Consider the following 25,169-nt stretch of genomic DNA (forward strand, 5'->3'; position numbering starts at 1 on the left):
ACAATATAAAGTTATTTATGAAGAGCAATAAACCTCGCCAGAATACAATTGAGGAGAATGGAGTAAATGTAAAAGTTATAGTAAGGTGTAGACCATTAACAGAGCAGGAAAAAAAGGACCCTAATAATTTTAATATATTACAGACAAAAATAGATACTAAAGAGGTAGTTGTGTCGCAGCAAACATTAGGGAGAAAAATAGATTCATATTCAACTAAATTATTCTCGTTTGATGGAGTATGTGGCTCTTTCACTTCGCAGCGTGATTTATTTAGACAATATGTTGTTCCAATAGTAGATGAAGTATTACTTGGTTTTAATTGTACAATATTTGCATATGGGCAAACAGGAACAGGTAAAACATATACAATGGAAGGCGACATGAAAGAGTATTTGGAATCAAATAATATGGAATTAACAGAACATGCTGGAATAATACCTAGAGCTGTGCAACTTATATTTGAAAGGTTAGAAAGTCAGTACACTGAATATGGTGTTAGAGTGTCTTATTTAGAGATATATAATGAAGAGTTATCGGATTTACTAAGTGATGAAAAACTAACATTGAGAATATATGATGATGTTCCTGGAAAGAGAGGTTTGAATGTAGACCGTTTAGAAGAGATACCAGTAAATAAAGCACAAGATATACTAAATATTTTATCTACTGCAGTTAGGAAACGTAAAACAGCAGAAACATTATTAAATAAATCTTCGTCAAGGAGTCACTGTATATTCACAATAACAATACATACAAAAGAGACAAATATAGATGGTGAAGACGTATTAAAGGTTGGAAAATTGAATTTGGTTGATTTGGCAGGGTCAGAGAATATTCAAAGAAGTGGTGCAAATGCAGTCAAAGATAGAGCAAAAGAAGCAGGAATGATAAACCAAAGTTTATTAACATTAGGTCGTGTCATAAATGCACTGGTTGACCATTCAAGCTATGTACCGTATAGGGATTCAAAACTAACTAGACTATTGCAAGATAGTTTGGGTGGGAAAACAAAAACATGCATTATAGCTACTATAACTTCTTCTTCATTATATTTGGAGGAAACACTAAACACTCTTGATTATGCACATAGAGCAAAGAACATAAAAAATATGCCTGTAGTTAATCAAAAAATGACAAAAAAGGTGATGATTAGGGAGATGAATTGTGAAATCGAGAAGCTTAAACAAGAATTACAGTGCAATAGGGAAAAAAATGGAGTATATTTGCCTTTAAATCAATTTAATGAAATGGAAAGTAAAATTCAGTCTCAGGCAAATGATATATTAGAACTTGAATCAGAACTTCAAAATCAAAATACATTGTATAAAGAAGTGGAAAACAATTTGAACGAATTAAATGATAAATTAAATGATAAAATATTACGTATAAAAGCAGGGGATTTCGCTAGTATATATATCATGAAACATGCAAAGCTTTATCATGATAAATACAATAACCTATATTCTCAATTATTAGATGCACTAAAAAGCATAGGAAAGTTGCACAGAAAGATAATAAGTAGTGATTTATTTTATTCAACACAAAACAGTCAAATATATAAATTATATCAAGAATTAACTAACAATGTTCAGAATATAGATACTAAGGTAAATACATGTTATAGTATATTAAATAATGAAATTAAAGATGAATTATCAATTCAGTGGTTGGAAAAAACTAAATTAACAAATAACGAGATATTAAATATGATTGATACTGGAAGAAAACTTTGTAACAACGTATATAAAATATTAGATGAAGCCTTGGGAAAATCTTTATCTGTAGAATTATCTATTGGGATAAATAACGTAAGCGAAAATATTATGCTTAATGAGGGAAGGAATGATACGTTAATAGAAGAAATACACGACAATATAAATAAGTCGTTAATTAGTTGTTCGGATAAAGGCAAAGTTATTGAGAAGAATATTATAGACCAATTAGAAAGGTTAAAAGAATCTAATAATAGATGTTCAACATTGATAAATGATTATAATAATAAAATACACGAACAAGAAGAGATAGTAAATGATATCTTTAACGACAAATTATTTAATAAATTGAACTCAATAACAAACAATCATTTAAATGAGTTAGATAATAGATTGAATTCACAAATAACCAAATTAAATGAAAAATCACGGGAATTGAAGATTCAATTTAACGATATAATAGATTCATTTATGAATGATGCAATAAATACATTGAAAAATGAAAAAGAAAAGATAGCAAATGATATAGGGGAGATGAGAGATAAAATGGGTGAAGAGATAAGTAATTGTTACGAAATTAACAAAAATATACTAATGGATATTCATGAATATGGTAATAAACTACAAGTTTCACAACAAAAATTGTTCAAAAACGAATACGATGACAGCAGTAATAGAATAAGCGATTTGAATGAATTATATTCACAAATAACAAATCTTCATAGTATAGAAATAAGTAATAATTTTGGTGAATTACTTAAAATTAAAGATAGAAATATGAGAGACATTAATGAAAAATTACATAAAATTAAGAACTTATGTGAAAACACCATACAAAATTCAATAAAAAATGTATCTTCAGTAATAGACTTGCAATCAAATTCTTATAATGAACTCAGTCATTGCTTGAAGGAGTATTTTGACTTCAGTTTTGATAATTATAAGGTAAACTTTGATAATAAAATGGAAAGAACCATTAATTTATTAAAAGAAATAAACAATGGTCAATCAGATAGTAATGAAGATACTGTTTTATCCAAAATATCATTCAATTTAATTAATTTAGAGAATACAATAGGCAATAGTTTAAGCATATCTGGAAATACACCGAGTAGAAGAGAAGTTTATAACATACCGAGAATAAGAGATAGGTGTTTATCTCCTTCAAGATATATTGATCATTATTTAAATGCTCATCCCAAACCCGATATTGACTTCAACCAAACAGATAAAATGTCCGATCCTTTTTTTAATGATGAAGTTAATAGTATTGAGAGAAGTGACGGTACCTACATTTCCAATGAAATACAGACGTTAACTATATCTGATTTTATACAAGATTTGAACGAAAATAAAAATAACATCAACACTTGCCTGTCAAGCACGGAATCTTTGCATTATGAATTTGTAAATCAGAATTTCCACACCTCAAATAACAATCTAGCTTTACCAGATAATTGTTTGCAAACAAAAGAAAGTAACATTTGTATTACGCCTAAACAGGAGTTATTAATGTCAAATATCAAAAGCATAAGCAGCCAAAATTCTTTGGTGTTCGATGAAAACCTTAATATAAGCCAAGAAAATTCAAGTATTGTCAAAAACATCTCATCACCGGTGTCTGTATTAGTAGATAACAGTAATTCATCTGCAGGAATTGGAGTAACTGGTATTCCAAAACCTGCTAAAAGAGCAGCAAATCCAAGAAGAAACGTTTCAAAATAACTATTATCCTATCAGTAACTATTATTTTAAGTGCCGAGTATATAAGTTTAAATAAAAAAATCAATGAAATTACTACCGTAGACAAATAGAACAAGTATTTTGTGATATATTGAGAAACCGATATTATCTATAAATAGGAAACCATTTGAACCAACAGTGATACATTTCTTTCATAATTTAACTACACATTTGACGTTAGAATTTCAATAGTAGTGATTAAGTGCTATTAAACTGCATTGTTTTATTTATAATTTAAAAATAAACGCAAAAATAATGTGAAATAAAGATAGGAACGCTTTTGTATATAAATATTTAACTAGGTCTTCTTTCGTTATAGGCATCTAGTGATTTAGCTTTGTTGAATTTCTCTAATTCATTTTCAATCGCATTTTTTCCGCCGAGCAATAGTCCCATGGGAATTCTGTGGCCAGGAGTAATTCCTTTGAGTTTAACAATAAGTTCGTTTTGTTCTCTTAAAGTGGAAAATACTCTCATTATTCTTGCGACACTTTTAACCTTTTTTCTTAAAGTGTCAGCTCTTTCCTTAGTAATAACACTGGTAGCTGCAGGCTTTGCCGTTCTAATGATAGAAGAACTCATAGAAACGGATTCTTCGGGAAGCTTGCCATCTTCACTAACACAAAATATATCGAGAAGCCTTCTAACATCGTCCGGAAGATCTTCCTCTCCAATAATTTCGGTACTTTGATCATAAGAAGAAGCAACAGGCTGAAGAATTGAGTAAAGCATTTCCGTTACCTTTTCCGACACGAATGGAAGAGACCAAGAGAATATATCCAAAAAATTTGGGAGATGGTATGGATGAGCGGAAAAATTGAACTGTTGGATGTTAAGAGTATTGTTTTCAAACTTTAGAATTGCGCCTTTGTTGTTATATACATCACAATAATTTGGAGCACTAAAAATTGTAATTACAGATGGAAACCTTGTTTTTTTATTTGGGCTGTGCATTTTAAACCCTTCTAATTGGGCCTCATGAGCTCTTACTACTGAAAGAAGACCATTTTGATCTAAAAATTTATTGCTTGCCTGCGTTGCAAAAAAATAAGAACAACCGCGAACATTATTTGTTATAAAAGGTTCTTCTATTGCTTCTGAATCATCTTCATTGTCAACAGGATCAGCCCATAATATGTCGCAATATAAACCAGATCTAGGGGGTTCTTGAAATCTGTTAATCATTAATATTTGATCTACAGTCCTAAGTTCTGGAGAAAGTCCACCATGTACACAAAAAAATTTTTCATTTATAATTGCAGCTATTGGAAGTGTATCGAAGGATTCCATAAAATAACAGTGGACAGTCGTATCATATTTATATTCGCATTCATCTCTAAAATTGAAGAAAGTAGTCATTTGCCTGCATTCATGATTACCTCTAAGTAAATAAACCGTATCTGGATAATTTAGTTTTAAGCAATACAGCAATAACAACACTTCGATAGAGAACGAACCTCTATCAACATAATCACCTAGAAATAAATATTGTGTTGTCTCTGGGTCACCCCCTACTTCCAATAATTTTACTAAATCATAATACTGTCCATGAATATCACCAACCACTGTAATAGGGTCTTTTAGTCTCAACATGTTGGATTCATTCGCAGTTATTTCTGATGTTCTTCTTATTATTTCTAATAAATGCTCCTTCTGCACCCTACCTTCTCTGAGCAAATGAGACTTTAATGTTCTCCAATCTGGTTTGCCATCTATGCCATCTGGAAAAAGTAATTCTTCAGTTATAGGAAACATTGGAGGAGGGTCTACATCCTTAACAACTCTATCATTAAGTGGATCCCTTAAAGGTTCCATATTGCAAATATTTTATATATATCTATATTTATCACTTCACACTATCTTTACTTAATAAACTTGTGTTGTATGCAGTAATACTTAACTACTGCCATATAATGTCAACTATAAGTAAAAGAGTGAACACAACTCCTAACACACAATTTTCATTCCAATTAAATTATTTTAAATGAAAAGCTTTATTTTACATTTATAAACCTTAATGTTTCTGCCTGTTTTTTCTATGTAAAAACAAAGTTCTAAATCATTTATTTGGCGCCATTACTCTTATTTATAGTTTAACCCACATAATAGATTTCTTTTTCAAACCGGAATCTGATAATAACAGTATGTAAATTTAATATCATTAGTGTATATAGTTGCATATTATTATACGATTTGCAACCAAATAGTCTTCAAATTCTCTTTCTTCCCTGGTACCATTTATTAATATTCCCTTCTATTTATTTATAACACCGAGACTACGCGTTATATTTCACTCCATTCTTTCAAATAATTGCGATTTAACTCCAACACTTTTCTAAGCCATTATTCACAACTTATATAGCTAAATTTATTAGTAATAAATCTTAAATTACTCATAGTTTGGATAGATATGTGTGTGTACATATTTACTTAATGTATTAGTATATTATAAAAGTGTTATTCGGAAAAAGATAAGACAATATTTTACTATAACTTTTCTCTTCTATGAGTTAAAAAATTTGTGGCATAAGTTTTTTAAATTATCTCACTCTGTTTTATAACTTTCCTCCGATTATTCTCGAGCCAGTGAGCCATCATTGAATTATATTTCTTATACAAGATTCTGTCCATTTTTTGACCTAAAATACATATGTATTTTAAATTTTATTGATAGTTAACCATCCTGTTTATTTTTAACTATGCTCAAACTCATTATGTTTAAAAGTAATATACACCCTAGTTATACCTATTTTGTCTATAAAAGTTAGTTTTGATTATAAAATCAAATTAAAAACAAGTTACAATTAAATTATTTTGAACTTTTGCTAACTAAATGAAAATAAAAACAATTTTGTATTGGCTTTAGACACAACTTAATACATAAATTTACATGCATGTAACTATGTAGAAATAATAGTAACCAACGATTTAAAGACGTGCGAAATGACTATAGTAAACAAAGTAGTAGATGTGCAGATGCAACAGGATATGATTCAGATACAGCCAATTCAAAATTTAACGTTGAATGTTCACAAATGGAGTGAATGGAAGAGATGAAATAGATTGATAATATTAGTTAACCGATTATAAAAATCCGAGAAACTACAATTTGCTAGTAATATTTAAAAAAAACTTAACAACTTATTGTTATAAATGGTGTAAAAACCAGTAGCATAAAATACTGATTTACGGATTTTACTATAGTTATTTCCTTAAATGAGCCATCAAGTAATATTATCTATATTAGACAATAAACTTGAATATCTACTTAAATTTTAATTCCACCATGGTAATAAGTCTAATTATCTAATGGGATACTGATTCTAGAGGCGTCTGGGAAAATTTTAGAGAGTGAGCCACGGCAACTAACATACTTGCAGTTAACACCATCTGGGATGATTCTACCTTCTGCTTGATATCTGAGATACTCGTCCTTGGTGAATTTGGTGAAACCCCACTTATCAGAAACAACAACCTTTTGTCTACCGGGGAACTTGTACTTCGCTCTTCTCAGAGCAGCTACAGCTGTTTGTGTTTTATCTTCTTTACACCTAATGGACATAAGGACTTGTCCGATGTTTACACGTGAAGCAGTACCTGTTGGTTTACCGAAAGCACCTCTCATACCAGTCTGGAGCCTATCGGCACCAGCACATGAAAGCATTTTATTTATTCTCAAAACATGGAATGGGTGGACTCTTATTCTCAAGTGGAAGTTATCTTTACCACAGTATTTAATCATATACTTGTTGGCCGAAATACGAGCTGCTTCGAGAGCTTCACTTGATATTTGTTCATACTCATCAGATATTAAGTGAACTACTGCTGGAAATGCATCACATTCTGCCCTCTTCCTACCTACATCGTAAATACGGATCTTCGGGTCTGGTACACCACGACAGAAACGAGATTTTGGGTATGGCTTTCCCTTACAGTATCTATAACATTTAGCTGGACGACGTGCCATCTTCTGTTCGCTTTGAATATCAGTTCTAATTAAAACAAGAAAATCAAAGATAAAATCTTTTCAAAACCTTTTACTTAGGTTGGCTTCTTTCCTCCCAATATCTAACCTTTTTTTCAACGTTACAATTTCTTTATTGTGACGTCTATTTTTATTTGTAAATAACTAATTTATTTACAAATAATATATTTAAATATAATTTATTGCAATTTATGTTTACCGGCTAAAACATTTACTATAAATTTGTTTGATTATTTCTCATAAAAACTATCTAATAATGGTTACTTTAAACTGTCTCATTATATTGTATTTCGCTCATTAAACTATTTTTACAACTTTCTTTTTGTATTTATAACCAATACACATTATTTATAGACAACATCAAAAATACCCGTCTTTGTTTAAGCGGCAACATGTGGCGGTAAAGACTTGGAGTAAAACTTTTATCCCATTTAATGCCATGTAAAGGTGTTTATGTTTTTGAATTTGTTATTTTAATGCTTATTATCAATGATTAATTGTTTGTTTTCTTTAAAAAAGTGAAGATTAATGTTTGAATGCGAATATACCTGATATATGCTTTGAAAACTTGAGAATAACATTTTTTTCTTATGTTCTAAATAACACTATTATTAGTTTTTATTTTCTGTTTTTTCTTTATGTATGTATTTTATTGTCTATACTAATCCGTTCCCCTTAATATCATTTGTTTATGGTCAAATATTTGTGTAAGAGTTATATTCATATCACATTTCTGTAGTTCGTGGAAAATGCAATAGGTTGTAATTTACTGCCGTATGTTTTATGTTAAATGCCCAGGTGGGGTTAAAAACACCAGTAATAATCGAAAATACAAAATAAAAGATAAATTAAAAATATTATATAAAGACAGGTTATATTGCAAAAAAATAAATGAAGGGTTAGGTTTAGTAATAATGTCGACAAGTGCAGTAAGTTCTTTTCTTCTAATGAAAAAGGAATTCATAATAAATGTTATATATACTTAACATTTGAATAAACAACTTAGTTCAACTCCCTTTTTTATGTGTTCCTTTTAATTTTTTTTTTCTAATTCCCTTTTTCTTGCGACTCGTTTGTTTTGTAAAATAAAAAACAAAAAAAAATCTTCACTAATAAAAGAGAAGAAGGATAGTAAATGACATAAATAAATTAAGAAGGGAGAAGTACCTAGGTATAAATGTAATGCCTTTTTCACAGAATATGATGTATTGTCAAGCCATAATAAACGGTCCAAAAGACACATTCTGGGAAGGTGGTAAGTTAGAATGATTTATATATACAAAAATCACACTAACAAAAAAACTTATTGTAATATAAATAACAAATAACGTGCAAATCCTGCTATAAAACTAAATGTGAATTTACGTATAAAATGTTTGTTTTTATTAGGAACATTTAATCTAATAATGAAATTTTCAGAGGAGTATCCTACGAAACCACCTGAAGTTAGATTTATAAGTAAAATGTTTCATCCGAATATATACCCCGACGGAAGAATATGTTTGGACATATTACAAAATCAATGGAGTGCATTGTTCGATATAGCATCAATACTAACTTCAATTCAATCGCTTCTAACTGATCCGAACCCAGATTCACCAGCAAACACGGTTGCATCAGAAATGTTTATAAAGGAGAGAAATAGATACAACAAAGAGGTATTAAGATGTGTAGAAGAAAGTTGGTGCACTCCAAAGTATAAAATTCAGGGCTAGACAATTCTGAGTTTTCCCCATTGGTTATAGGCATTTGAAAGCAATAAAGACTCGACGCTTCTATACATTGACTCCGGTATAACAATATAGTTACAACTATGATCATCTTGATTGTCAGGATTAGATTTAACAAGTAATTCTTGAGATTTGTTTGATTCACATGGATTATAGTTTTTCATATTATACTTTAGGGATTTATATATGCATGACCACAGATCTGTTATCATAATTGGTTTCACCGAAGATATGCTACTACTTGAATTTGAACTTCCCATGACTAGACATTTGCCCAAACCCTTTCCTCTGCCACCCATATCGTCACTCGTAATTATTTTATTCAAACTATACTTTTCGTCTGTTTCAAGAGTAATGTTGTCAGCAAAAGAGTCGTATTCTACATTTATCTCCTTGTTTTCATTTTTACCACCAAAAGTTCTATTTGTTATTCCGACTCCCGTTTCGGTCTTCTCTTGAACTTTTCTCGTGCTAGAATCGTCACATCCCATGCCAATAAAATACTCGTCCTCGTTAACTTTTTCAGATGAGTGATGAGTTTCAAAGTTTGAATTTTCAATACTGTTATTGATATTATTGTCATTATTACTGCCAATGCAGTTGTTGTCATTACCACTTAAAAACCTATTGCTTCTAATTCTGCTTAATTTTTCCTCCTCTAATGTGTGTTTAATAATATCTTTTATATAGAACCCTGCCAATTTATACAATGTTTTAACAGTTCTCTCAGAAAATACCAGCTTTTCACCTGAATTATCAGGCAAGCTCGCTTTACTTTGAGATAGATTGTTTTCAGCAGAATTAGCATCTAAATCTAAAGTTGAGTTGTCTCTTTTATTTTGTTTACTCCAAAATTTAACTATTTTCCCAATGTTAATGCCATTATATTTACTACTATTACTAAGTTCGAGACCCAATGTGTTGTCAATAGACCTTATATAATTACCATATTCATTTAATCTTTTGTAAAATAAATGAAAGCTATCTTTCCTAGTGACATTTTCTTCTCCCACAATTTTGCATGAAACCCCAAAATTATTAGGTATCATCTTAGACAAATACGTACAGGGTCCATTTATATCTAAGCTCATAATACTTGCTGAACACCTTTGCCTAGAGTGTCTAAGCATTTGCAATAATACCTCTTCCTTTGTATGCATGTTGTAATGGCCTCCGTGCTTGCTTATAGATCTCTTTGATGTCAATTGAGAACCTAACAACATAGTCCCACTGCCACTTTCGTATATTTGGCTCGAGTTAGATTGCCCGTAATTTGAATTTTGGGTATAATTCTGGCTTTGAGACTTAATATGAACTCCATCTATAGCTGAAGAGACTGTGGGGAGATTTGAATGGTTAATTGGTGAATTAGATGAATTTGGTGATTTTATTAGACTTGAACTAAACCCACTCGAGTTCTTGTGGCAATTATCAAGTATATTATTATCTATTCTGTTTGAACCAGGAGAATAACGAGGCGGAAAATTCCAATCATTATTATTTGCTGCGTCAAAATCTATATTATCATTTCTATCATCATTGCATTCATTTTGCCTTGCTGATTGAATTGAAGATGACCTCAATAAATCTGGATTATTTTTAGAGAAATACTCCTTCAATATATTCTCCAATATCTCGACCAGTTGACCCCCTTTAAGCATAGACATTAAGTGCCCATGAAATTCATTTATTTTAATATCTCTATTTATTAAGGATGAAACTAATAATAATATGGAATTTATATGTTCTCTGGGTATTACTCTCACAATTGAATTCATTAACTCGTCACTTATGTTACTTGGGACTTCTACTTGAAAAGTTGAAATTCCTAAATTAACTGTATCTGTCCTCAATTCTACCTCTTTCTTTACTGAAACCTCATTATTATACTGAATGTTGCAGTCCATTCTTGAATTTTTTTGTTTGACACCGTTTTTCGATTTTGATTGATATTTGGCTCTGAGTTTAATCTTAGGTATTTGCGAACCCTCACTTTCCCTTAATGTCGTTCTCGAGTTCTTTTTCGTTAAATTATTATGTTTAGTTCTGTTTTTTGTTCCTTGAGTATTCGGAACTTCTGTTTGAATAAATATATTTGAGGAGTGAGACCCAACTGGATTAACAAAGGTTTGTGAACTAATTACCTGAGTTACTGGTATTTCCGAATAAGATTGAGGTTGCATATTGCTATTTTGAGTATACACATTTTGATAAATTTGATTTTGATGTTGTTGAGAACCATAGCTTTGAGAAGATTGAGAGTGAGTTTGTGGCTGAATTGTATGATACTGAATAGGATGAAATTGGATATTTGGGTGATAATAAGACGACTGAGACTGGGAAATTTTTTGAGAAACCTGTGTTTGAGGAACTTGCATTTGAGACTGTGAATACTGTTGAGAATAAGATTGAGGATAGGATTGAGAGTACATTTGAGAATGAGACTGAGGATGGGGTTGAGAATAAGAAGAGTTGGATTGAGGGTGGCATTGATAATGAACTTGAGGATTAGATTGAGGATGAGGTTGAACATGTGACTGGGAATGAGGATGTGAGTGAGAATATGATTGAGAATAGGGATAAGACTGGGACTGGGAATAGGACTGAGAATAATGCTGCGAGTAAGGCTGAGAATAAGACTGTGAGTATGACTGAGAATGCGATTTTTGTTGGGGTTGGGGTTGTGATTGTGGTTTATGTTTCATTTGTGATTGTGAGCATGTATTGTTAAATGCATTAACATTGTAACCTTGCTTTGTAAATTGTTGAGATATATACTGCGAACTTACCATGTTGGGATTATTATTACTACAGTAATTTGGAATGATATTATTACCAACACTGGAATTATTATTTTTTCCGTTCATTTCAGTTTCACCAACATTGCTACTATTGCTGCCTCCGACATTAGTTATAATATTCATAGATCTATTAGTGTGTCGAATATCATATATATTTTTAGATGAAATCCCCATATGATTACTTATGTAACCACTAGGATCAGGCAGAGAATTTGGAATAGCACAGCTCTGAGGCAATACCTGACTTTGTGTTTGAATTAAATGCTGATCTTTATATTGTGAAATATAATAAGGTTGATTACAATTAATACCAATTTGGATTCTCTCATTTTTTTCGGTTTGCAAATTGTCACCTCTAATACTTTTATTAACAGTTACATTATCATGACCACCATCTCCGTGAAACAGTATTATATTGTGATTCTTAATATTATTTACATTGTTTCCGTTATTAATATTGTTTTTATTTACATCACCAACACCTATTGAAGCAATATTGTTTCTACCTCCAGTATAATTTTGATATCTGTCTCCAACTCTTGAATTTGAATTAATATGTACATATCTATAATATTCCTGAGAATGAACTCCATCTAAACCTGCCGTTAAACTGCTACTATTAATAAGTCCTGAATTGTTATTTTTGCTATTGTTGAGGTAGCCAAAGTTATTATTGTTACCATCGTTTTTAACTTTGCTACTGTTGATATTGTTTGAATAAGTCAATTCATTCATTCTTTTTCACATTTATATTCTGGTATTTTTTAGTTACCTTTAATTAAATATAATTATTCCGTTAGCCGTGAAATATTAATCAAAAGAAGAGAGAAGTTAGATAAATAGGCATATATTGGAATTAATAACACTTTTCATACAATTTTTACCATATAATTAAATGAAATTTCATTTATTATAAAGAAAAGTAATTTCCAACACACCTTATTGGATAAAAAAAACCCATAATCATTAAATGAGGCTTTGGCGCCAGCTCAAAAATAATAGAAATACAATTTCTCACATTGCAAATCGATCTAAATAAGGAAAATGAAAGTGTTTAGTACTTAAAACTGAGAGAAAAGAAAGAAAATTCATGAAATAACAGATATTTTGTAATAATTTTGCTTTATATCCAAAAGAGAAAGATCATTAAAGGTCAAAACGACTATTATGAGCATGCAATACTAACAAATTACTATAAAAGAGAAGTCAAGATGAAACATGTAGAATAAAATAAACAAATTGACATTATATCATTCTGTCTTTGTTCATATTTACTCTTGACTTTCTTCAAATTGCCTCAATATATTAACTCTTATGTAATTAGTGTATTTTTTCAACATTTCGCTTGTTTGATCTTGTCTTTTATGATTAAAAGCCTTATGTGTCGTCCTTTAACAAACATAACACGTAATAAGAGTTAATAAGTAAATAGAACAATTTTTAAATTAGTTTAAATCGGATGTACTAATTGAATTATCCTTACAGACATTTCGGAGTACTTTTTGAATATTGATGATTTCATCAGTGCCACTTAAACTTGTAATCCAGGCTTCGGCACTAACACGATCGAGCTTGGCTTTCCAAACCATAAGTAAATCTCTAACTACGCTTCTGGAAACCATACCTTTGTTTTTAACCCATTCAGAATAGAAGGATAATAAATGTTTTGCTGCTTCTGGATTTTCACAACATTCAGTCGCTTCATTTGCAGCTTCAATTGTAAGTTGGTTTCCATAAGTCGATTTTAGCGCTTCTAAGAGGTCAATTGACGGAAGGAATGATTCATTATCAGCCAAGTCACGGATAGTAGTCGATATTTGGCTAACCAACACCTTATTTGAATTAATCTTGTTTATCCCCGACGCTTTTTTTGTGATATTCAACGTTTTCTTGTCTGTAGATTCAATTTCTAGTACTTTTTTCAGCATTTCCTCGTAGTTAAATTTGTCACCTAGTGATAGCTTATTTAATATTGCTTCCGCCTCTTCCCTAGTTAATACCTCACCACCAATGCTTGTTAACCAAATGAACTGTTTCCTTGTGATCATACCATTCTTATTCAAATCGAATTTCCTAAAGTACGACACCATGTAATCAAGATGATCTTCTGGGTGAATAATGGATGTACTCCATCTTTCAAATTCATCAAATGTTACACTATCTCCCACTTCTTGTCTCAATTTCTCGAGATCTGCTTTAGATGGTGCTAAACCTATTCTGTGCGCCAAGTGGTTTGCCTCTTCCAATGAACATTTCCCACCAGATGCAGTTTCATTAAACATCTCTCTTATTATATCTGCTTCCCCCTCCTCAAAAGCCTCCTCAATTGCCTCAGAATCTTTTACACTATTGATTTCATCACTCTTACCATCTAAATTGCTTTCAGAATATTCACTGTCATAATCACTTTCCTCACTTTCTGAATAATACCCTACAAACACACCATATTCGAGTCTTCCAGACTTCTTGAAGTCATTATAGACCACATCACAACCAGAAGTGCATGCTCCTGAACACCCTGTGCTGTTCAATAATGATAGCATCTTTATTAGTTTATATCTCACTCCTTACTTCTAAAGTTGCCTTTAAACCCCTTTTTGCAATTTTTCTTCTTTCTATTCAACAAAAAAAATGCTCGTAAATTCAATACTTGATTTGTTTATATCTGTTTGTAATAGGTACTAGTGCACTTTTATACATTTATTCCTCGCTTTATCCCTCTTGTCATGGCGTAACTGAGCAACAGGTAACGTAATCCATATTTTTAGATTTAAACATGCAACTGCGCCCGCCTGGAATGCCCGCCTGATTGTGTTTCTTACAATATAATCTGGAAATGAAAAACAACTGCTCGAAAAAGAAAAGATATGGTTGGTTTCACCATTAACATATGATTAAAATAACGCCAAAAATAAGTTGTTTTATGACTATTATTAGACAAACACTCGTGATGCTTAGCTTTTTTCTTCTTAATTTTTTTCCTGGAACTTGTAAAACAGGGAATTAAAGATTATATTGGCGGTAAACCGTGTTTATTTTTATACGTTTTTAAATTACAATAATAAAATTGGTTAATTCCCTCTTTCAGAGCATTATTTGTTCTTCTCTAATAGATTAGGAGTGGCGTTTTATAAATACTCTTTGATTATTTTATCTACATATCACACACTTTCTTAAACATTGCAATACTGCAATAATTGCATTAAATGCAAGATGGCCCCAACAAAGGTTGTAAGTTTGCCTTATTTGTTTTGATGGATATGAATAAGAACGCAGATTTGTTTTTTCTATCCGAGTTTGTAAAACGAGTGCAATGGTAACAAACAAAATAGAGCAGGATAATTTCAATATTTTTTTATTAACAATTGTAAGCCTGTTATTACAATACGGTGTTATACTGTGTGTACTTGATATTCATCAAAATTTAATTAAATGATTTACTATTTCATTGACACTAAATTGTTAATTTGATGTTGATTTATTAAAACAAACGTGAAATCGATAACCCATGCAAAACAAACCCTTATTTTTGCTTAATAGAATAGAGATAAAATAGAATTTGCATTTAGAGATGCAGCTGTAAGTTTAATATTAAGAAAAAATTAAAACATTATTGATTCAAAACACATTACTAACTATGAATTAAACAACTATTTATTTTTTCACTTTATAATTACACTTCTTATTTATTAGGGAAACGGACCAACAATACAAACATCTAAAGTTGGTGAGATAGTCAGAAGAATGGTTAGTTTTAAAAGAAAAAAATGTCTCCACTCAAAAATTAACCATACTAAATTCTAAATGAACAGGGTCTAGCTCCTTCTGAAGCCGAAATAGAACAATTTATGGCTACAGTTGGCCAACAATGCGATTTGGCCAAATTTATTAGGTTTTGTGATTCAATTGTGCATCCTGAGGATACATATGATAATCTAGTTCAATTTTTCAAATCTTATGACTCAAAAGTAAGTTCCTACTTCGCTTTTATGTACAACTGGCTATTAACTATTTGTTATTGTTAATAATTTCATGGCAATTACTTTTTAACCTTATATTAATATAAACGTTGTTTAGAATTCTGGCTCAATAACCTCCCAGCAACTAAAATCGCTATTTACAAACTCAGGTGAAGTATTATCAGAAAAGGAAATTGAAATGCTTATAAGGTGAGATACTAAAATTTATAATGAGTTGAATTAAAATAACTATCTTTATCATTTTTCCAATAAACAGAGAGTTCCCATCCAGTGATGGTGGATTTAACTATGAACAGTTTCTCAAAGAGTAAGTTTTTATATAAGTATCTACCTTATTTAACTAAATCGTTTTATTCAAAATATTAGAGTCACATAATTCAAAAACAACAAAAATATAATTTATACATTTAGATTGAATTTAGAGTTACAGGAACTCACCTTTAATTTTACATTTAATTTCAATAGTTTGCATGTGTGCAGCAATTAATGCAATATTATATTTTGCAAGATTAAATTTAAAAGAATAGAGAAACCTCTTTGTATTTATAAAGGTGAAAATATGCATTTAACTCTCTTAAGTACCCTACCAAAAATTTGTTTGTTATACATTTTTAGTTATGAATTAATTACTGTCACACAAATTACATCTACATAAATTATTAATAGCCAACAACACGAAGTCATACTACTGTTGTAGATAAATGAGCAGCTGTAGTTATGCATTAACCTATAAGATATGAGTTACTTAAATTTCATTTTTTTATTATAATTAATTCGCATTTTTTTTGCTTATCAAGTGATTTTTTTCTATATGTACCAGCTACCCCCAGACCTTAGGGTGCATTTTGAGGGTCCTAGAATGCTTACTGCTTTTAAAATTATCTGAAAAAAAATGCTGAAATAATAAAAAAAGAAAAATAGTTATATGGTTATATACATTAAATATATGTAAGTCATAAGTCATGATAATTTAATGTTAAATTTGTAAATTCTTATTCCTTTATTATTTTATAACTATACAGGTAAATATTCACATGTTTTAATATTTAAACAAGACACACACTTAAATAAAGGTATAATATCATTGTTTTTTTTCGAATCTTTTAATTTTAAGTTTTTTATTTATTTTTATATAATATAAATAACAATATAAACCATAAAATAGCTTGTAAATCAATAAATAAATGAAGAAATAATAGTCACAATTTGACCTAATTAAGAAACAAACTTCAAATTTTCTTGTTCAGCAAGTTTTAATTAAATTTAATCATCAAACAAGAAATTCATTTGTTTAATTTATAAATAGAAACGAGTAACTAACTCAGTAATTGATTGGTTTTATAAATATATATCAAAAATAGAGAAAATAAATACAATTTTCAATAGAACGGAAGTGAGGCTAAATCAGTGTTGGATTTGATTTTCATGTTACAAAACTAGTTTTAAAGCACACTAAAAGAATGAATAAAGGTACTCCTGGGAAAGGAGCACCTCCTGGAGCTGGTTTAGGTGTGTCTAAGAAAGCACTTGGACCACCTAAATTAGGGGGCAAGAAAAGCCTGCCAGTAAAGAAAAATGAGATTTCAAAGTCTATACCATCCTCTCACCCTTTACCTTCACCTACTACTCACTCTCCTGATGTTTCAGCTTCAGTTCCTCCTTCAAATTCTTCTGTAGGGCCAGTATTAAATAAGTCGAGTTCATCTTTGGAGTTGAAAGATTCAAAATTGGGTCCCCCGATGAAATCAAAAGTTCCGAGTTCAACAGTTCTGAAAGATGGAGATGTTAAAGGTGGGTTAACAACTATAAAAAGTATATCAAAAGCAAAAACACATATTCAATCTCAAAGTTCAGTTCAAGATAAAATAGATGCTGCAACAAAAAGTTCAATAAAGACAACATTATTGAGAGATGAAAACAAACTATACAAGAATAATCTTTCAAATTGTGGTAGTGATACTGTGATAAGTAATAGAAATACATTTGTGGAGTCTACACTTCCATTTGAAGTTGGTCCAATAAATCGTCTTCTGTTTCAGGATAGATCATCATCTGAAAAAAGCTCAAGAAAGGAAATAATGGGTAAAAACTCAAAATTGACTAAGAGAGAGGATGGAATGTTTAATTTACATGTAAGTGTGTTGGATCCAGCACTGACAGAGACGGCAGAACATTCACTGGCAGCACTGACTCAAACATTTAAGGAAGAGTTTGCAACAAGACACTTTACATTGACAACAACAGAGAAGAATAACCTATTATTCGGGCAAACAGCACGTGCAAAGCCACAAATGATAAATGAAAAATTCGGAGCTATGACAGATTCGCTGTTGTTGCTCCAAAAATTAGAGGAGTCTAGAGGTGGGGAAGTTCACGAAATTCAGAGGATAATACAAAGACTAAGAACTACAGCATTGGAAAAGTTTTTAAAGGCTCAATACTCTGAATCAATGTTAAGTGCATTGCATTGCTATGAAATATCAAGAGCATTTTTAACAAAATATCTGGGTCATCCATTAGAAGGAATAATGGTGATAGAGTTGATAATACTAGCAAAGTGTTGTGGTTTAACGGGAGAACTTAAGAAAGGAGAACATTATTTAAAAGAACTTAGATTGTTAATTGAAAATACAATTTTATCGGTAGCTGATAAAAAGAACGATTCGAAAATAGGAACAAAAAGTGATTCTAATGTAAACAAAAATGCAGCAATGAGTGGAAACCCACATAATAATGGATCAGGGGCACCTTCTGGATCAGCAGGAAGTGGAGTAAGTGCAAGTGCAACTGTAATGGGTCCAACAATTTCATGTGATTCATCAGTTTTATGTAGTTTGGTACTTACTACCGCTGACTTGTGCAGTTTGTATAGAGACCATGTTTCGGCTTCTTTTTATTTTGATAAATACTTAACATTAGTGAGTGAGGTTTATGGTCAGTCAGATTTGGTAATGAGTGATGCATATTCGACTGTTGCAAGTTATTATTTTAGAATTAAAAACTTTGAAAAGTGTAAGGAACTTATCTTGAATTGTTTAGAGATAAGAAGGGCAATATTAGGAGATCACAATAAGAATCCACCACATCCTAGAGTAGCTGATTGTTACTCAAATTTAGGATTAGTCTGTAGAGTGCTTGGAGACTGCAGGGAAGGGGTACAATATATAATGATTGCACTGGATATGTTGATGAGAATATACAACAATAGAGATTTTCCTCTAGTACAAGACAATATTTTGGCACTAGGTTGTATTTTTCACCAGGCAGGTAACTTCAGATATGCACTTGAACTATACAATGAAGTTTATAGATATAGAAAAAGTACATTAGGGTTTGAACATCCAGACACTCGTTTTGTACTTGAGCTTATTAATCAATTGGATGCAGACACGCAAGTTTATTTAACTGAGAATATAAGAAACTGCACAGATTCTATATTTGTTCAAGATATTCAAAGAAAAGGTTTAGAGTCAAAGGAATCAATGGAGAGCTCAGCAGAAAACTATATTAGGGAGATAATTAAAGAATCTTTATCTAAATCGAGTAAAATAAATAGAATGATGTATGAGGAATCGTCAATTTTAGCAAGCCCAATATGTCCTAGCATAGACCAGCTTAGGTATCGTCAAGTAGAAACTTTTTTGATTGATCCAAAAAATTCAAAAGGATTAAATAAAGAAACAAAGTTCACGACATCGCAAACTAACGAGATGATTTGCACCTCTAGAATAAGAGCACTCCATGGAGAAGTATTTCAAAGCTTAACTATAAGTTCTACTGCAATACTTCCACACTTGAAAGTAAGAGCAACTGGACCGGATCATTTAGCAGTATCTACAATGTTGTCTCTCCCTCCATTTGCAAAAAGTGAGAGAAAAAAACTCCCAATCATTAATATTCCAAAGTTAACGAGAGGTTATCCGGTAATAGGTGATCAATCTGTAGTGATGATTATAAACGAAGATGCACAAGTATTACTCGCAAAGTGGAATATTCCTGAGCCTTGCGTAACACCAGATGGTAAATTAATTGCTCAGAATGAAACAGATGAGGAAACGGGACTTCCAATGTATCTTAAGCTCGTTGACTTTAGTGGTAAGGAAGAAATAGAGGGTTACTTTAAGGAACCAATATGGATTCCAAACGCAATTATACCCCTAGTTAGAATAAGAAACAAAAAAAAATCAGAATCAACTAAAACACAAAAATTAATACCACAAATGTTAATGGGTGGCTCCAGAGGCTTTCCTCTGGATATTATTGGTTTTGAACAAAAATTACCACCGGATGATATATTATCTAAAATAACAGGATCAAGACCGGATGTAGAGGAAATCGATTCAATAAAATTTCCTTGCATTTCATTTCTGGATTCAGATGGTCTTGTAATTACGAAACTTCCATATGTAATAGATATGGATCCTTTTGTTTGTGCTTCTACAAGAATTGCATTAAATGCTTCTTCGAAATGGAGTTTGCCAGCTCCAGATTCTCAAAATGTACTTGAATTATTGTCCGGAAGGGGGTTAGGAGCATTAATAGGCTCAATGATAAATTACAAACCAACTGATGGAAATTATTACGTCGGACTAACAGATTTGTCTCGAAAAGCTGGTAAGACTGGAGGCCTCTCAAATTTACTTGAGGGAATTGGGAAAATGGAAGGAGTCATAGGTAAGGCTTCTCATTCAGAAGAAGCTGCAAAAGCAACGTCCTCTAAATCTGATGCTGGAGCGAAGGAAACTGCACCAAAGAGTGGACCTGCAAAGGGTGCACCTCCATCCGGTCCTGGAAAAGGCCCTCCTGGTAAAGGAAAAGGACCTCCTGGTAAAGGAAAGGGACCACCTGGTGGGAAAGGTCCACCAAGTGGAAAGGGTCCACCAAAGAGTGGAAAATCAACACTAAAAGTCGGAGGAAAGGGTGGTTCTAAGGCAACTGGGCCAGAGTCTAAAACAAAGAAGTTACACTGGGATAAAGTTGAAAACATTCAAGGAACCATTTGGGATATTAAAGACACAATTAAACTAGATTTTGGCAATTTGGAAGAAATTTTTGGTGTGGAATCAGCAAAACCAAAGAAGGCTGCAGAAACTACAAAGAAGCCAAAGGTAATGCAAATATTACCAGATTCAAAAAAGGCATACAATATGAGTATTGCTTTGTCAAAGTTCAATGCATATACATTCCAACAGTTGCGTGATGCCATTTTAGATCTGGATAGCAAGATATTAACAGTTGAAGCAACTGAGGCTTTGTTATTAATGATTCCTACACCAGAAGAATTTGCAATAGTCAAAGAGTATATAGACGCTGGTGGTGACCTTACACAATTGGATAAACCAGAACAATATGTGGCTGCTATGATAGGAATACCAATGTTTGGGGCAAGATTAAATGCTCAATTGTTTATATTATCTTTTGAAAATTCATTTAAGGAATTGTCGACACCATTATTAGAGATAATATCTATTTGCAACGAGATAAAAACAAATATAAAATTAAAGAAAGTGTTTTCAATAATTCTTTCAGTGGGTAATATGTTGAATATCAATACAGAAAAAGGAAATGCAAAGGGCTTTAGAATGAGTTCTTTGTCGAAGCTTTGCGAAGTTAGGTCATCCACTAAACCAGTGAAGACATTGTTACAATATATTTCAGAAATAATATGGAGAGACAAACCAGAATTGCTTTCTCTAGCTGAGCCATTGGCTTTAGTAGAAAATGCAATGAGATGTGATTTGGGAGTAATTGAGGGAGAAATACAGTCTCTAAATTCTTCTATTGAAAAAATTACAGATACAATGAAAACTGCACAAAAAAATAATGAAAGAGCAGGACCTATGGGAGAAAAGGATCCTATTGCTAAAATATTAGCTGATTTTGTTTCTGATGCAGAACCAAAAGTTGAAGATTTGGTATCGACAATGAGTTCCGTAAAGGAGAACTTAGAAAAAATGGCTCTTTATTTAGGTGAACCACAAAACGCTATTTCAAGAATCGTTTGGCCAGATTATTTCCGTGTTATTTGGAACTTTATATCTAATGTCGAGAATGTAAGAAAGACTAAATTGGAGGAAGAAAAAAGACTTAAGCAAAAACAGGAAAATCTTGCAAAGAAAGAAAAAGCTGCCAATACTGTTAAAATTAGACTTTCAGAGAAGAAAAGTGTTACACAACTTAAAAAAACTGTTAGTGAAACAAAACCAACATTACAGAAACAAAAAATGACGGTTAATATGGCTCCTAAGGCAAATGCTGTTAAAACTAGTAAATTAGATGAAATGGCAAGCTGGTTCGCTAGTGACCAAGAAAATGTACAAACACCACTATTCCTCCAAGAAGTAGTTGAGCAGTCGAATGATACGAATATTGCACTTACTGATTTAGGAATTGATGTCGATTTATGGTAAAATAAACAAGTAAATGAGAAATAAAGCAACAATAACTAATTATGGATTATTTAATTATGATTTTAGTATTTGAATTATATTAAAAATGGATACTATTCACATTTCAGCTCTTTATTTTAAAAATACGGCTATGTACTAGTTGTTTCATATGGAATTTTAGTTTATTGTTTGTATAACACTATAATACAATTAATTAATATTTTTTTAAATCTGTTTGTTTTTTTCCTAATTTCACATTTGAGAATGCCTGTTGAACCAAAATAAACAGAAACAAAATGAAATATTATATCGTGTGTACTGTATACAGAGAAGAATTTATTTTCAACTATAATTTTAAAATACCTTCAAATTTGCCGCACATTCATTTTTAAAATAATTTCATATAGTTACTTGCATTTTTATGCAATCACATGTTGTACCCCACTAATAGTATATTAAAAGGCGGGTGTTACTGACCACATAATTTAATATTGAAAATTAAAGTTGAAGGCAAAATTTTATTTGTGTATCTAAACAAGATTTTTTTTCTTATAATAAATAGAATTATATATGTATGTATGAAGAAGTGTGAAATAGTATCTGATAGAGGAATAAACGCGACAATACTCACAGAAAATTAGTTTGTTTATTTTAGAATTAGTTTATTGGAAGTAGGGATGGTGGATGGTGGCATAAATAACAGAGATTTGTCAATGACAAACTATTCGATAAATCAAAATAAATACAAAAATACTCAGTCTCCTTCTCATTTTGCAACATCTTCTTTGTCAATAAGGGGGGGTGGGAATATTGGAGGATCTGGAAATAATGTGGGAAGTAATAATATATGGACTAATTCATCGTCTAGAGGTAGCAATTCGCAGAGAGGCGGAGGCTACTTTGGATCTACCGGAAACATTAGTGGTACAGGTAATTTAACGTCTGCCACATTATCTTCAAAAGGAAGAAGTGCCTTTGACAATAGAAAAGAGGGATTAAAGACAATACTAACTTTTTTAAGCAAGAGAGGATATCCGAACCAAATAAATCCCAAGACATTAAATAGTCCAACAAGAGCATTGTATTTGGAAGTGTTGCAGTTCATAATTTCGCAATATGACTCTAGAATAAAAATATCAAAGCCAGATGAGGAGATACCAAGATTTTTTAAGGATATCGGATACCCAAACACAATTAATAAAACAACAATAATTGCACCGGGGGCACCAAATACATGGCCACAGCACATCACAGCAATGTCGTGGTTATGCGAATTGTTAGATTACGAACAGGCTGTATTCCCACATTTAAATTATTCAAAGGATGGTGATTATAGCTACGTAGGAGATATAACATTAACAAGTACATTATCAAATATATTCCAGCAAGTGAATCAAAGTGGGTTTCAGAATAGTGATACAGTGAACAGCAATTTAGACTCTTCAAAATTATTGTCTCAAACATTGAATAGAAGATTAAGTGAAAGTTATAAATTATTTTTAAATGGACAGAATGACGGAGGATTGCTTAATGAAACCCTCGAAGCATATTGTCGCGAAAGGAAAAAACAAGCTCAACAAGCTTACGAGAAGAAAAAACATGAATTGGAACAAATGAATATGGAAATACATAAAATCAACCACGAGTTACAGGAGGGTGAGCTATTGCTTCAAAGAAATCATACCCTATCACAAGATATATTGAAAATGGAGCATGCAATAGGACAGTCTCAGAATTCCATTAGGCAAATGGACAATTCGTGTAGTGATAAGGAGAATATCTTAAAGATAAGAAGGAACGAACTTAGGGATGTAGAAGACGAAATAGAAAGACTTCAGAAAAAGATTGCAAATCAGGGGATACAACGAGAAGATGTATCTAGAGTTTACCAGGATATGAAGGTTAAAAGACAAAATATTCGCAATTTAAGAGTAGAAAGGGAAAATACCGAAAAAGAAAACTGGGAAGTTGAACTTAAAATTGAAGATTATTCTAACAAAATATATAACATTAGCAGAATTTGGAACAACTTATATCAGGAGATAATGAATATAACATCAAATGAAATAAGAAATAACGAAGTACCATCGTTTATTCTTCTCCAACCATTAACAATTAATATTTCAAAATCGCTTGAGGATCAAGATAAAATACAAACAGTTGATGATATAATATGTCAAAATTGGAGTAATATGAAACACAGTTGTAAAAGGTGTATTGTTGAAGTCGAGATGTGGAAAAGAAAACTAAAAACGCAAGAGGTTCAATTTAGTGAGATTATGAAAAGCACTAAGGACACAATTATACAAAAGAAACAGGCTTGTGATGCTCTTGAAAAGAAGATTAAAAATTTAGATAGTGATCTTAATCTATGTGATAAAAGGGAAATGAGGCAATTGGAGCAGATACAGGAAAAAGTTAAAAATTATAAATTGGAATTCGATCAAAAAAAAGATGAGTCTCTTAAAAGACTTGAAAAGGCAAAAAGCAGAATATTGCAATTGGAACAACAAAGTAATCTTCAAGAAAACTACTCTAGAAACGAAATAATGCAATGCAAACAAGTTATTCAATCTGATGCTGAGTCAATATATAAGATGAAAGAATTTGTCATTTATAATTTGTCTAATACGTTAAGTTCTATCGCACAACTGAAAAATCAGACTAAGCTCAAAAATAATTCAAAACTCGTTGAAATTAACCAGATAAGAAAGTAGCATAGTCTAATATATATTAATTAACATTTTTTTTACTTTTTTCCTTTTTTTGATTAACAGTAATTTCAAAGACAAGTTATAAATGAAATATTGCTGTGTGGTAGGTGAGGAG

General features: G+C 31.3%; 9 protein-coding genes across 9 annotated transcripts; 5 read left to right on the plus strand and 4 right to left on the minus strand.

Annotated features, from left to right (window-relative positions):
- Positions 1-17: 17 nt before the first annotated feature.
- Positions 18-3,437, plus strand: FG379_000438 (kinesin-like boursin; the record flags this gene model as incomplete). The annotated part of the gene is made up of 1 exon (XM_067325849.1): positions 18-3,437. One exon carries the CDS (start codon positions 18-20, stop codon positions 3,435-3,437), a length of 3,420 nt encoding a protein of 1,139 aa, XP_067182690.1.
- A 312-nt stretch (positions 3,438-3,749) lies between these two features.
- Positions 3,750-5,270, minus strand: FG379_000439 (phosphatase 2B catalytic subunit; the record flags this gene model as incomplete). The annotated part of the gene is made up of 1 exon (XM_067325850.1): positions 3,750-5,270. One exon carries the CDS (start codon positions 5,268-5,270, stop codon positions 3,750-3,752), a length of 1,521 nt encoding a protein of 506 aa, XP_067182691.1.
- Positions 5,271-6,753: 1,483 nt separating this feature from the next.
- Positions 6,754-7,422, minus strand: FG379_000440 (60S ribosomal L10; the record flags this gene model as incomplete). Its single annotated transcript, XM_067325851.1, has 1 exon — positions 6,754-7,422. One exon carries the CDS (start codon positions 7,420-7,422, stop codon positions 6,754-6,756), a length of 669 nt encoding a protein of 222 aa, XP_067182692.1.
- A 932-nt stretch (positions 7,423-8,354) lies between these two features.
- Positions 8,355-9,155, plus strand: FG379_000441 (uncharacterized protein; the record flags this gene model as incomplete). The annotated part of the gene is made up of 3 exons (XM_067325852.1): positions 8,355-8,369; positions 8,560-8,695; positions 8,830-9,155. 3 exons carry the CDS (start codon positions 8,355-8,357, stop codon positions 9,153-9,155), a joined length of 477 nt encoding a protein of 158 aa, XP_067182693.1.
- A 60-nt stretch (positions 9,156-9,215) lies between these two features.
- Positions 9,216-12,706, minus strand: FG379_000442 (uncharacterized protein; the record flags this gene model as incomplete). Its single annotated transcript, XM_067325853.1, has 2 exons — positions 9,216-9,226; positions 9,250-12,706. The coding sequence occupies 2 exons, from the start codon at positions 12,704-12,706 to the stop codon at positions 9,216-9,218; spliced, it is 3,468 nt and encodes a 1,155-aa protein (XP_067182694.1).
- Positions 12,707-13,416: 710 nt separating this feature from the next.
- On the minus strand, positions 13,417-14,514 carry FG379_000443 (myosin light chain; the record flags this gene model as incomplete). Its single annotated transcript, XM_067325854.1, has 1 exon — positions 13,417-14,514. The coding sequence occupies one exon, from the start codon at positions 14,512-14,514 to the stop codon at positions 13,417-13,419; it is 1,098 nt and encodes a 365-aa protein (XP_067182695.1).
- Positions 14,515-15,184: 670 nt separating this feature from the next.
- On the plus strand, positions 15,185-16,478 carry FG379_000444 (uncharacterized protein; the record flags this gene model as incomplete). Its single annotated transcript, XM_067325855.1, has 7 exons — positions 15,185-15,202; positions 15,512-15,550; positions 15,665-15,718; positions 15,784-15,939; positions 16,049-16,140; positions 16,208-16,258; positions 16,382-16,478. The coding sequence occupies 7 exons, from the start codon at positions 15,185-15,187 to the stop codon at positions 16,476-16,478; spliced, it is 507 nt and encodes a 168-aa protein (XP_067182696.1).
- A 933-nt stretch (positions 16,479-17,411) lies between these two features.
- FG379_000445 (formin-like family) lies at positions 17,412-22,361 on the plus strand (the record flags this gene model as incomplete). The annotated part of the gene is made up of 1 exon (XM_067325856.1): positions 17,412-22,361. One exon carries the CDS (start codon positions 17,412-17,414, stop codon positions 22,359-22,361), a length of 4,950 nt encoding a protein of 1,649 aa, XP_067182697.1.
- Positions 22,362-23,017: 656 nt separating this feature from the next.
- On the plus strand, positions 23,018-25,057 carry FG379_000447 (HEC protein; the record flags this gene model as incomplete). The annotated part of the gene is made up of 1 exon (XM_067325858.1): positions 23,018-25,057. The coding sequence occupies one exon, from the start codon at positions 23,018-23,020 to the stop codon at positions 25,055-25,057; it is 2,040 nt and encodes a 679-aa protein (XP_067182699.1).
- Between the last annotated feature and the right edge of the window lie 112 nt (positions 25,058-25,169).

The sequence above is a fragment of the Cryptosporidium bovis genome (assembly GCF_009768925.1).
Source record: "Cryptosporidium bovis isolate 45015 chromosome Unknown contig_11, whole genome shotgun sequence".
Taxonomy (NCBI): Eukaryota; Apicomplexa; class Conoidasida; order Eucoccidiorida; family Cryptosporidiidae; genus Cryptosporidium; species Cryptosporidium bovis.